The 14,779-nt window shown below is 36.6% G+C and overlaps 1 protein-coding gene across 2 annotated transcripts in view; it reads right to left on the bottom strand.

The window, feature by feature from the left end:
* Positions 1–8,976: 8,976 nt before the first annotated feature.
* Positions 8,977–14,779, bottom strand: part of KCTD16 (potassium channel tetramerization domain containing 16) — a 175,930-nt gene continuing 170,127 nt past the window's right edge. For both annotated transcript variants that reach the window (XM_072146129.1, XM_072146130.1), the window contains one exon: positions 8,977–10,315. In XM_072146129.1, the coding sequence (XP_072002230.1) occupies positions 9,864–10,315 (452 nt within the window). In that variant the 3' untranslated portion in view covers positions 8,977–9,863. The remainder of the gene's footprint in view (positions 10,316–14,779) is intronic.

The following is a 14,779-nucleotide window of genomic DNA, read 5'->3' as shown; positions in this document are numbered from 1 at the left end:
AATAAAAAAAGTTTAAAAAAAATTATATTAAAAAAAACTAAAAATTCCAATCACCCCCCTTTCCCTAGAACTGATAAAAATAAATAAACAGTAAAAATCATAATACATTAGGTATTGCCGCATCTGAAAATGCCCGATCTATCAAAATATAATAATGGTTTTTCATTGTGTTTAACCCCATAACAGAAAATAGTGCCCAAAGTTGAAAATGGCACTTTTTTGCTATTTTGAAAAATATAAAAAAATTTTAAAAAAGTGATCAAAAGGTAAAACAGTCCTAGAAATGGTAGCATAGAGAACATTAACATCATTAAAATTCGCAAACAATTACACCACCCTCAGCTCTGAACACTAAAGTATGAAAAAGTCATTAGCGCCAGAATATGGCAAAATAAAGAAAAACATTTGTACTGGAGGTTTTAATTCTTGTAAATGTATGAAAAAGCTATAAAACCTATACAAATTTGGTATCTCCATGATGATACCGACCAAAAGAATAAAGTAAATATATCATTTGGAGAGCACAGTGAAATCCGTAAAATCCAAGACAAGATAATTCTTTTTTTCATCAATTTCACTACATTTGGAATTTTTTCCCTGCTTCCCAGTACACGGCATGGAATATTAAAAACCCTCACTATGAAGTAGAATTTGTTATGCAGAAAACAAGCCATCACACAGCACTGTTCATGGAAAAATAAAAAAGTTATAGATTTTTGAAGGTGGGAAGTGAAAAATAAAAACTATGAAACGAAAAAGGGCTTATTTACTATGATATGCTATGATACTAAGACTTTTTGTGTGCTTTTTGTGTCTTGTAATCTTCATTTTCCAGAAGCTCTCATTTCTGCAGTCTCTTTCTGTGAATTTGCAGTCTACTTTCAGCTGGTACATCTAGCTGCTGTGACTCACTCTCTCCCTATACACAGTTTGTATGTAACCTGATGCCTAGTTCAGACTCTTAGTTCACATGATAAAGTTAATAGGAATTTGTCAAAAGCTGATTAGGAAGTGAGTGAGGATCATAACAGAAAAAACAAGTGGAAAAAGTGGTCATTTGTATCATTGATTTATGCAAAGTGTATGAATAAGTAACCAATTAAAGATATAACTTGATGGTGCATTTTACAGATTTTTACTAGAATATAAAACTCTAATACAAATATACATCTATAGCAATGGATTGCATTTCTAAAGAATAAGCTATTTATTTTTTATTGCTTTATCAAAATGAGTGATGATTTGTTAAAAGATCTTGAAAGTAAGAAAAATACTTTGCATTCAACCATTTATTTTCACGCATAAACAATCTATGTGTCATTGTTATCAGGAAAGGTTATTTCTGACAGGAAAATAATGTCATCTATTTCAGAGGAACTCCATAAAGTAGCTGCTGCTTTGAGCCTGGGTGCTTTCTGCTGCCTAAATATTTTCCTAAAACTAAGGGCTGAATGTTCTTTTGATTTAACATTGTATTTGTATGCGCTCTGCATGGCACAGTAACAGAGAATGAATGTCAAGAGAAGAGGCAATTAATGATCTGCAATCTTGCTAGGGGTCTACAGATCCTTCTGTGAAGCTGATCAGTAATATTTTCACCCTTCAAACACAAAGTAAAAAATTTTAAATGACTGAAAGAATCCCTTCATGTCAGATACAGTCCATATTTCATCTAAAACGTCCCTCCAGATATATAGACAATATTCTGCATATAGTAATAAACTATATTATTGTCTGTGTTATAAGAGAGAGCCGTCTAAATAATATTCAATACTAAATAAACCCCCATCCCCTTTAAAAAAAACAATGTGAATGTATGTATGGTAGGAGGAAAAAATGTTCCCATTCACCTTGAATGATTATTTATAAAAAAAGGTTTCAACAATCTGCACAAACATAAATCCATAAATATGGGCGTCTCAGAAAAGTTCATCTGACTCAAATGTCATCTTTACACATGTTGCATTAGCGCACATGGGCATCTTGGAAGTATGAATCATACAACATGGCTTCTATCAATGCAATAGAACGTAATCTGGTAGTATTCTTAGGAGTTCCTCACACTCCACAGTCCATCATAAAGCCAAACCAAACTACTGACACCACAACAAAGTATATTTGACAAAGGCCACGAAACGTCGCAGGTGTATGCTGTTTTGTAGGTTCTGGCTCATGTGTCCAGCATGGCATGGAAGGCCAGATGTAAAAAGTATCTTATTGAATGAATTTATGGATCGTATGAAAACATACGCATTGTCAGATTACATGTTGTACATATAAGGAAAAAGTACATAAAGAATATTTTGTCAAATATACTTTGTTGTGGTGTCAGTAGTTTGGTTTGGCATCTGGGAGGTATGTGCATCAAAATATTACAGATTATAAGATCTGACAACGAGCTCACTAAAAAAACTTATAAAGTGATAATGAACCTTTTAGATTCCGAGTGCCAAAACTATAGATTTTGGATCAGCTTCCTCAGGACACCAATACCATTGAAAGAAAGAAGGTAAATTCAAATTACCATTGTAGTTTCTCTGCAGGGTCCCATTGAATAAGAAGAATCTGGGGCAGGAGCTCCAATGATAATTCAGCCCTGTCCGTACCTCCTTGCTCCTCCTGCAGTCCAAGGAAGTGTTGCTTTAAAATAAGGCTGAACGCAACACATCCTGGTTTACCCAGGACTGCAGGAGGGTTCCTTTAATTGTTCAACCATTCTGGAAACTCTCCACAGAGATGTCTCCGAGTGCCACCTCTGGCACCAATGCCGTAGGTTTGCCACAACTGCCTTATAGAGAAGAACCAAGCCCTATTTTTTGCTACAAGATCGGAGCTACTTAAACTTCCTTTGCAGATTAACGGTAGGGTGTTGTCCAAAGGTCTGCAGATAGTTTATAGTGCAATACAGAGTACAATGAACATCGGGTCTTTATCTATTGCCTGGCAATTCCTACCAAAATATAATGCTCATTAAGAGAAGACAAATTTTGACTTAGTTGATAAATTTGGCTTTGTGTAAGACTGACGAGCCCTACTTTGTACCTTCTATAAGTTTGTGTGTTAGTGCCTTTTCCAAAATGTGGAGTACCAGCTTAATTTTTTTTGTCACAGTGACTTTTTGCTGCAAGACCTTGCCCCCTTAGTCGGGAAAGTGTTAAAAAAAAGTCTAAAAGCTTTGATAAATGTGGTGAAAGGCAGTTTTTTGTTGAGAATGACAAGGATTTTGGGGCAAGTGGATTAATAAATTTCGTCCAATGTATCCATTCCTACGACTGTGTTTGCAAATGCTGCAGTTGCCATATAAAGCAAGTTAATATTCACCGGTCATTATAAAATTATCTCAATCATGTCTTTCATTCAGAATTTTTTTAGTTTCTTTATTATTCATTTCCTGACCTTAGCCTCGCCTTACAAGATGTATATGTGTGAAGAAAGCCGAGTAAATGAAAGCTATTACTGAGAATAGCATTCAGCATTGCCTTGGTGCTCATATTAATCTTCCTCCAGCTCAGCAATGAGCTCTGTAATGTTCTGACAACACTGGAGGCCCACTGGGCCTATTTTAGTCACATTTCACTGGCTGCATTATTGACAGGATTCTGTAATACTGTAGGTTTTTAATGTGTTTCAAGGGCATAAATGGATTTTTAGTACATGATCGCTGTACTGAACAATATTAAAAAATGAATTATTTACTCCAGCAATAATTTCACAGAAACACCAGCACCAAATGTTTTATGTAATTTGTACCACTATCCTTTAATGACAATTGACTGATGTACAGTTTATTATAATGGCCCTGTTTTGGAGATAATAGTAATTGCTTTGGGCAATATCCAATACGCACTGTTGGGTATGTTGTAATTAGCTTCTGGACTTACTGGACTGAAGGAGAAATTTTCACTTGTATGTCCTAAGGGCGAAAAGGTTTATTCATGTTAATCAGAGCCGGGGGCAACGCTATTGATAATATAAACATATGTTTAATATTAGGAGATAGAGCTAAGAAAACGGTAGACCAGATAGCAATCCTAATATTCTTATAGCGATTATGACAAATGATTCTATTAAGTTACAATTGGGTTAATTAGCATAAAAGATCACAAAGGCGTCTCTGTATGGGGCATGTGATATACACTTGTGCCTTTAAGTGCTCTATAATAGATTGCCAGTATCTTTAAATCAACTAGTAAAGTGTACTCTAGCGCTGATGGAAGGGTTAAAAACTATATTGAGTGACTGGATAGCATATCGCAAAAGGTTAAAAATCACTGTTGTGTTGTTTTGAAAATGTGTCAAATTGCAGGAGAATTCATATAAAATTATAACAAGATACAAGGTACAAAACCCATTTGGTTGTATGATGTGATGAACCAGGTAGGACGCACCTACACATATTCTGGGAATGCTACTCCAGTGTTCTGGAAAGAGGTGCAACCAATGGTTAGTCAAATTATGAATAAAAATATTGTTCTTACACCAGAAACTTTCCTATTGTGACTTCCGATCCCATTTTGGTCACTGAGAGCTAAGCTCTTAAAGGCAACCTACCATTTGATTTGATGCATTATGAAGCAAACATACCTTGAGAATGCTGTAGTTACCCTGATGCAGGATCATATCTCGATTTATCCCTGAGCTGAGTGGTTTTACTGAAAAAACAATTATAACATTTAGGACCTTGGGAAAGCTGGGCTGGCTGACATAAACACATTACACACAGAGCTTGTAATTACAAATGGAGGTTAGTCAAGACATGGTGCAGCAATTGATTATTCTGCCTTCAGGCACAAGACAGATTATATCATCCTCTCCTGCAGAGAAAAACTCAAAGGCTAGGAGAAGCGTTGAACCAAGCGCTGAAGGAGCCATATAAGCGACAGAGCTTCATTATCATAATGTTATATCTGTTTTATCAGCAAAACCACTCAGCACAGGGATTAACCAAGATATGATCCTGCATCAGTGTATCAGTGTAGCTATAGCATTCTCAAGGTATGTTTGCTTCATAATGCATCAAATCAAATGGTAGGTTTCCTTTAGTTAAAATAGTGGTGCAATCAGCTAAATCTCTTGTCCCTCTTTATTGGCTTAGTAAAGAAGTGACAGAGATTGCTCTAAGCAAATCTGATGCCTCTTATTATACAAAGTTCTCCTTTGAATAGCAGTGGAATAATTATTTTCCACTTTTATTTGCCATAACTTGCCACTGTATAAGTTGGAGGATAAAAGAAAGTTGGGGTCATTATACTGTTTCTCCCCTGTGTTGGGTCTACACAGGGGAGAAACCCAACACAGGGGGGAATCCTGGTCAGGCCAATGGATTAGTGACCTTTGTTTTCATCCTGCATATAGAAAGCAATGAATAGAAGTGCATCTGCTCTGAGTTTTCACCATGCTCCTGGTTTTGGCTCAGAGTCACTGATGCACATTGCTGAGCAAAACACCTACCTGTGAATAAATACAATTTAATTACCATTGTCACTATATTACAGTTTATTTGATGGAGATTTCCTTTAACAATCTTCTGGCAAAACTGTAGTTAGATGTGCCATTCAACCCACTGGTATCTCCTATCCCTGTCAGCAGAACTATTTTCATCCGCTCTAGCGTTGATTCTCTTCTTTTTAAACATCTAATGGGAGATAAACTGAGCAAAATAATCTGGGGGAAAAACTGTCTAACATTTTCAGTGCTATATATTTGAAGTGTTTTAGACAATTTATTGAGATCTTAATGCCTTGTAGAAAAAAACAAGCCTAACTTCCAGAACATTGTGGTTAGATTAGATTAGCTAGTGTGATAGCGGAACAGACTTACCAATCACCATAAGCCATTGTGATATAAGTCCAATGGCGTAAAAACTTGCTTGTTCTGTGTGGTGCTCAGATTTCATTGACCAACCACAGTCCTGGGGACAGGATTCCTTACATCATAGTAATACAAGGAGTGATGCAAGGAGCCCCTACTTCCCTCTAAACAGAAGCTTAATCATGATAATAGTGTCACACTGCTTTTCTGTGGGGAAGCAGGGACTCCTTGTATCTCATATAACTATGATGCTTAGAGTCCTCTAGTCGGCACTGTACTCAGTCCGTAAAATATATCCTTTTATTCCTTACAAAATACCTCAGCTCAGCTTCTCTTCCTGCTTCCATTGCATTCATCAGCTTTTCCAGAGGGGAGAAGTAGCAGCAGCTGACAAGATTCACAGCTCCCAGCAGTTAAGTTAACATAAAAAAAAATCTACAGGAATGGGGAGCCAGAAAATAGTTTAAGACCACGTTCACACACATAGTTTGTTAACAAATTGTGAAAGCAATTAAAGGACAAAGGACATTAACCAAACACACTGACATACTGGTGTTTGCCCCCTCTGGTAGGATTTACTCTTCTTTTAGCTTCTTATGTACTGGTTTTTACTTTTTTAAATTATGCATATGAGCCAGAGTGGGTTCTGTGCTCCACAGGTGTTAATGGAGACTTCAAAGGCACACCTTAAAGAGATACTGGGAGGCAAGAAACTGGGCAGAGAAGAATCTTGGAAATAGGTTCAGGGGGAAATTGATTCAAGAAAAATTGATATTGATGCTCACAAATTGTCACTAGCAGTTTTATTTTGGTTCTTCTTAGGCATCTTCCAGCCCTGGTCCATTGTTTGTGAACTTTGAGGTCAGCTCACACAAAGTTAAGAAAAGTTGAGAAAAGAGTCTCATAACTGCAGCAAGAATGGACATGAATAGGACATGCTTTGAGTTTTGCATAGGCATTGGCCCATTATAGCCTCCCAACTTGTGATGATGTACCTGGACTATGAGATGTCAATAAAGCCTAAAAGGGAAATACCAGTGTGACTCTTGTGGCCCCTTACTGAGCATATGTATAAAGCATTAAAAGACCTTTTTTGTGTAAGACTGGACCTCCCAGAATATTAAAGGACACCATTGTGTTCCTATCACAGCCCTGCAGAAGAAGTCAGTGTTGGTTTGCAGTGTTGGACTGGCCCACCAGAGTACAAGAGGATCCTCCGGTGGGCCCTGGCTCATCCCAATACTGAACCCCAGAGGTCCAACAGAAAACAACACAATTTTAAGGCTGCTAGAGTATATTTCCTGGGGGATAATGAAGAGTGGGCCCCCAGATTGATTTTCCCTGGTAGGCTTTAGGAAACCCAGTCTGACACTGGTGGTTTGTGTTCCTAAATCATCATGACAGGTTCCATATTAACAATAGTTTTCCTTTTTATTCAGAAGACATATTGCTTATTTCCTCCCAACGCAAAATATAACTATTTCAGAAATGTATGTCCATTTTTTTAGATCCTGTATCTCCCTTCTGTTTAAGCTTATGCTTGTCTACAGAAAGACAATATAACATTGATGCAATTATTATATTGATTGTTTTCATTGCTCTATCCTAGGAATGATGACAATACATGACAGATAACAGTGATGATGACTTGTCTGTTGTAGAGATTGTGATTTATTTGAAATCTAGAATCTAATTTAATACCAGTGACAAGAGTAGTCCCTAAATATAAATAGTATTGATATAGTACATACAGAAAAGTCTTTATAAATCTATAGGGAGTGGGCACATGAGCAAGCAGTCGTGCAGCACTGCAAGGAAGATGCAGCATAGCAATGTATGGAATATAAACGTCCTTTCTGCACAGGGCATGTGCAAATAGAACGCATATAGCCGTAAGGCAGTCGTGAAGAGGTTAAAGACTCTATTAGACTGTATTGGGTGCTCTACAATATGCATGATACTCTATATATACTGTAGAGAATGCTATAATTCCTTTCTGCCATATTTGTACAGAAACCAGCAGAAACTGTGGAATCCTTATAAAATAACATTTTTTGTCATCAGTTTTTGGTAATTTGAAATATCCTGAGAACCCTGTGGGTTACACATTGCAGTTGTACCAAGGAGTTTTATCAACTTTGTTAATCCTTATCTTCAGAATAGGGCATAACAATCTGATTGGTAGGGGTCCAACTGCTTAGTCCCGCAATCTCTAATGATTATGAAGATGGATGTACACAGTTAACAAGAACTTGGGTTTCGTTTTTTAAAGAATTGCATAAAACCTCAGGTCAACACAACATCCTGCTGCACCATTCCATACTATGGTAGCACCATAAATTGAGGGGAGCAGTGATCGGTTATCTCTGGTACTCTGTTAGACCATACTATGCCCACTGTGCTCTATAGTATTGAATGGAAAGGCAGGACACATGTAAGACCTGCTGCCTCATACAATTACTGAGGATGGCAGGGATCCATTCTTGTGATCGTGAGGGGTCCAAAAATTTAAATCCCCATCAATCAGACTATTATCCCTTATTTTATGGCCCTTATCTGAGAGCTCTTGATTAAACAATATGTAGTTGCAAGGATGCACTCTGGTTACCAAAAGCTTAACTTTAAAAAAACAGATGCCAAGTGGTTAGCACTGTTAAAAATAGACAGGTAGATCCAAAAAGAAAGCACATAAGCCGGGAAATGGGTTAGCCTTTTATGGTCAAGAATCGTCTCGTTGGTGTGCATCTAGTCTTACTCTCTATCCTCTAACGTGGTAGGTTCCACTGATGTATTTCACTTCCTTCTGATTAATACTATAGAATGATAGGTTGGATGATGGCAACTTTACCTACTATGTAACTATGTATAAATAATTATATATGTTGTGGGTACAGGTTTAATACAATGAAACATTGTATACAGTGCATTCAGCTTTCAATAATTTATAGAATATGATAATATAGTAAATGAGCAAAACACCTCTAGGCTGTAATAAATGATAAAATATGAAATGCCTTTTAGGTATAATAAAATATAAAATATATTATGCCGTGTTAGCACTCTATAGTTATATATCCTTTGTATATATCATTGTACCAGAATTATTTACACCACAATTTGTCTAGAAAAGAGCAAAAAAACTGATCAAAAACAGTTATTGTGTGAATGAGCACTTAAGACTTTATTATGCACTTGTACATCTATGATTTTTTACACATTTGTCACCACAAAAGCCCTGTATTTTGCAAACATTGGTCAGTAATTATTTCCTTTGACAAGGCTGAGTGCCAATTTGAACAGGAATGTTTCCCTACTTGGAGTCCACATAGATGATGAATGTTTGTAGACTAAAATAAGGGAAGGGTTTTTATTTCTCTGTGATAAACACCATCCACACATCTCGGAATCCTACAAAAATAGAGATAATGAAGCAGCCACCGATTATATGACCACAAAAAGCAGCCGTTCAACTTGAAAGAAAGTGCAGAGTAACAAGGATAGAACAAGACCAAGAATTTATGCGGTAATATATTCACTAAATGTAAACCATCATTATATATTTCTTTTTTTCTATTTCACTCATGTAACCTCCATTCTCCAATACGGAAACATGCATTTTTGACATGACGCTCTTCCATCAACTTTTCTGAAAGAAAAAAAACAGAAACACTGACATCCTAAAAAGAATGAACTGTAATAAGAAAAAAAATGGTTAAAAAAAAATAAAATGACAATCCCATAAGCATGATCATCCATCTATTATCATTGTGCTGTTAGTGTTGGCGGAAACCATTTTACATATCAATGAAAAATAATACATTGTGCTTCCACGGAGAAAAGAAAATAATACCCTGTAACTAGTAAGGAGGACACCAGTGTTGCTGGTTGGTACTAGTCGAGAGTAGACTGGACAACAAGTCCATCCAGCAGCATTGGGGTATGGGTGATTTATGTATATAGGCAGTAGTTTTAGTGGACATGGCAATCTATTAAATGAACAATAGGTCTCATGTACCATAGAATTGTGTTTCATAATAACCCACCCCTCCTCTCTATAGATGATATTTTCGGAGCAGATCAGACTGCCAAGAGTATTTCCTCTCGGGAAATCTTTCTGGTATTTTTATCTTCATAAAATCTTGAATACACCTTTCTAACTCTTCTTCAATAGAGAGCTTTTCCTTTATCACCTTTTTTTTACTAGTGTTGGACTCCCTAGACCCAGTTGTTAAAGTTCGTAAAAGGTCACTTTTTCTTCTGATTTCAGACTGCTGTAGAATCTGCACTGGTCCCTTCTTAGGTGGTCGATCTAGAGTCTGTATGTTGGGCTGGCGGGTTACCGGACCACAGATGACCGTCTCTTGAGGAGAGCTGGCTTCTGATTGGCTGTCACAGCTGGATGTAGAAAGTTCATTGCAAGATGTTCCACTTTCACCCTCCTTGTCTCCTTTTGTGTTTTTACAGCAGCAGTCACAATGAGTTGATGGCCATCTTGAAGGTCCTCCTGCAAAGAAAAATAGAATACTTTAAATCTAATGATATCTGTAAATACTTATTGTTGCACAAATGACATCAGAGACATAAAACAAATCGGTTACCATGAAGATGCAGAAAAATCTATCAAAAAAATTCCTGAATTCTGGACATTTAGCAATGTTTATAATTCATGTCCTGCCTAAATGTGTTGGCCACTATCATATGATTCAAAATGTGTTAACATAAAACACCTGCATAATTTTTCTGCTTTCAAAACAGCTACCTGTCCGGCTTTTTGTTGGTCAAGGGTGCAAATCTGCTTTCCTTTCAATGCATCTGTCATTGATGAAGTCTACACATGACAGATCAAGTCAAATGATCCATAAAGTAGTTGCCCACTTGATGTAAATTTATATTTATTTTTTTAATCGGACAATAAAAACTGATCCAAAAAATCCACTGAAAGCAGAAATAACCTATAGGAAATTTTCTATCACATAGCAAGAGTTGTTTAAAACAGCATCGGTCCTTCTATGCTGAAAGTAAAAAAAATTAATACTTTGTTTAGCACCATCTGTGGTCTAACTACACCATAAGAAAAGTTACCAGAAGAAAAGGTGCATAGTCGATGTAAAGCCTCACCGGTCCATCAGTTCACTTTAATTATTTTCACTTTATACAAATGTATATAATTTACATTGTTTATTCTTCATGGTTTTCTATCTCCCCGTTTGCTTTCATTCAAAAGGAAGCTTCATTGTTTACTTCCTGTGTATAAACACCGGTCCCTGGTCACGTGATCGCACAAGTGCATGGATCGTTATGACACACATCTTTGATTACTCTCTGGGATACAATGATCCGTGCACCTGTGTGACATTACATGACCCGTGACCACATGAACTAAACAATAAAGTTTACTGCTGAATGACAGCAAGCAGAGATCTAGAAAATTGTATAACTTTTCATTGCAAAAACAATATCAATTATTTGCTGGAATTTGTAGACAACCTCTTTAATGTTGGCACCTAAACACCACACAACTGGAAATGAGGGCCCCTTTTCAACAATTTTCTCTACATGCTGGCCAAAAAGGCAATCCAAGTTCATCACATCTCGTAGCCAATCCACCGCATCATGCCAGTCCATTAACCTGTTTCATGGTGACTTCAGCGCCCAAAATACAACTGCCTGTAGTATCACAGATAAGAAAAGCTTTGAAATGAAATTGCTGTCTTTTACCATCTTGATGGCATGGAATACATGCAGGGAAACATTTTGCTCTGTTGTGTTGCTTTTTCTTGAATTCTCCTATTGCTATACAGTATCATTTACTCAGTATGATCTCTTTTGTAGTAATAGTTTGGCATTTTTTTGTTTGCTCTTGCCTCTATATACCAGTCATTTTTATCAATGTCAATGACTCAGTGTGATACTTATAATGAATACCTCAGAGCAAGCTACATTAAAGGGGTTGAAATAAGAAATAAGGGCTTTTTATTTCTTAGAATTGAGGCCACCGTTTTGTCCATGGGTTATGATTGCAATTACAACTTAGCCCCATTCACTTCCTTAAATCAAGAAGCCTGCCCCGAAGTCCATAATCAGGCACATTCATCAATTTTGGCGCAGGGTCAGTGTTTTGGTTCATGAATTGTGTGGTCATTTAAACTGGGATGTTAGATTGCGATGTAAGGGGTTAATGAATCGGTGCACAACAGAAAGGTTCTGAAATCTGTTGGCGACAAAAATTGCCAAAAAAAAAAGGAACCTAGAAGCATAGGAAAAGTGTTGGGATTAACAAGCTAGGCCCAAATTGAGCATCCAAAAAAATGGGCATGAGTGTCAGAAAAGGAGCAATATTGTACTGCCGACACTTCATAAATATGGTGTACAAGGTGCAGCAAGGGAAAAAAAAACTGTGCAAAGCCAATATTGAATGTCCCCCAATATCTTCTATTACAAACTCCCAATATAGTAATTAAAACAGAGGTACATACAGTATGCAGGTTTATGACATTCACTTCTAGAATACAATGGAGCATCTTTCTGGAACTAAATAAAGGAAATGTTGCAAAGTGCACTAGAAAAAAGCTGTGTATTTTACTACTATTATCAAAGAATTTGCTATTGGTAATCTTTTCGTTTATAAACGTTAAAAAAAGGTACACTTAAGAGAGAGGGATTAATTGGGTAAACAATGAATAAGTCTGTCAAATTAAATGTCTTTGGTAAAATGTAATTCTTGTGACATAATTAAGAAATGCATGTGCCTATTACATCAAATAAATGGAGAAGTTCTCCACCAGAGATCTCTTCCGTGAAAGAGAACCAGTCTAGATGTTTGGGGCTACTAAGGCTGGTTGAACACTGAAAAATGGATCATGTGCTGGCTGGATTTCACTGACCGACCATAGTGCTGAGGACAGGTCTTGTATAGCGTTAGAGTCAAATGGTTACATGGTCTGTTTTTCACAGACAGAGCATAGTCATGTAGTGGTGGGCTAAAACAACAGAATGCCTTTATGTTGCTGGGTCCCATACCCATTGACCTTATCATGACCATTTATGATTAGAGTGTAGTGCTGCCATCTGGCCAGTGCTTGGTCCATTTTTCAGAGACCGACCCAAGCTTGTGTGCCGCCATGCTTAAGTGATAACATGCTTTGATGTAGCTAAAGTTTAGAATCCCAACCCTATTGATCCCACCACCCCATTTTTCTGAACCTGCAGATAAAGAATGGGAAAGTTGATCCCGATTTCTATGGCTTGCACAGAGAGTGAGGTGCACTGGTCTTCAACAGGCACAATTCACACATACTACATCCATTACTGGACTCTAGCACCATTCATCTCTGTCTTCTCCAAATAGGTTTGGGACCCAAACCCTTATCTGCATTTAGGCATGGTAGAGTTTTAGTTGTCTCAAAATTCAATTAAAGAGAAAGTTTACAGACTAACGTCCATCACACTATACATTATAAGAAATAAGCCAGTAACAAATGCAGGTCTAAAGTACAAGAAATGCAAAACTAAATCACTTCAAAACTGATTGATTATGATTATTTTTATCATTCACATGACAGAGGGCTCCACCTACAAGGGAATCTGATTCAGAAGTAGCAACAGAAATCATGAAAACAGGTATGAATTCGTATTGATAATCACATTTTTTACCTTGGTTTTACTTTTAATATTTTTTTCCTTTCATCATTATATACGTTATCACTGTAATGAAAAGTATTTCTATAAAACTATCATCGAAGAGACTTTGTAGAGTTAATAACTTTTTCGATAAAAAGCAGTACTTTGTAGATGTTTTGAAGCAGTAAATAAAAAGGACAGACCTTCATAGACTCTAGCAACCAAGGCTATAAAAGAACAATGTTACACTGTAATAGAGTCAATCCATACGTGATCATGAATCGTAGAATTCTGTGACAGATCTTATTATTTGACTACAACTTCATCTAAGAACATTCTGGAAAAGCAAGGATTGTGATGAAATGTCACATTATGGAGGTGGGAGCCTACCAGTCTACAAATGCTCAGCCAGAAACATTTATAGACCTAGTCTTAGACTTGTTCTATATACAGAGCCAAAAATCAATACAGGCTAAATTGAAAGTTATTTAATTCTTGCCTTAGGAAAAACTATTGAGTGACACTTTGTAAAACTGGTCGTGTGAATTTGCAAGAAACTTATACATGAAGGGTATTGATTTCTGCTTGTATGGGCTCGAATCTGAGATGCTTGCCCTTTTCCAGTTGTTTTACTTTGCTTATGCCTCATTTACTCTACATTTTTCTACATTTCTGCTGTTGGGGTACATTTTCTGGCTCTTACCAGCTGTTGTGTGTTGACCCCACATTAATGTGAATTTCCCTGGTGTCTTTTCCAAGGTATTTAAATAGATCAAGACAGAATTTTTAACTTTGTGTCCCTAATTTAATAGGGTGCAATCTTCCCTAATAGCGAATAATATCACTTATGCAATATTTTATACAAAATGTTTTATTGTTTTAACCGGTTACCTCAACTAAAATTAAAAATACCAAAAAAAAAAATCAGAAGGGCAGCAGCAATTACATTCTTCAATTATTTAGTATTTTGTTCTTGGTGACAGATCCCAGATCCTAGATGTGACTCACTAGACTTCCTGTGCACCGCATGAGCAGCAGCAATACAGAATCAGCCCCCCAGCCCTCTTACACCACTATGATCAAAACCAAAGTACAATCGGTAAATCTATTATACTAAAACATAACTTTTAGTTAACTTCTAGTACATAAGACTTTATATGACTTGACTTTTAAAGTTATGTGCGGCAGCAAGCTCCAGCTTCTCTGATTAAGAAAATCGTAAAAAAGGGCTGGTTATTGGCGTTAGTTTTATTGTATGAGTAATTTTTGTATGAATCTTACTTATTAGTCTACTGCTGTGTAAAAAACTATTTCCCTTTTGGGATTACTAAAGTTTTTATCTATGTAT

Source organism: Engystomops pustulosus, chromosome 4 (genome assembly GCF_040894005.1).
Source record: "Engystomops pustulosus chromosome 4, aEngPut4.maternal, whole genome shotgun sequence".
NCBI lineage: Eukaryota > Metazoa > Chordata > Amphibia > Anura > Leptodactylidae > Engystomops > Engystomops pustulosus.
The sequence above is the reverse complement of the archived record's forward strand: the minus strand, read 5'-3'. Positions and strand labels throughout refer to the sequence as shown.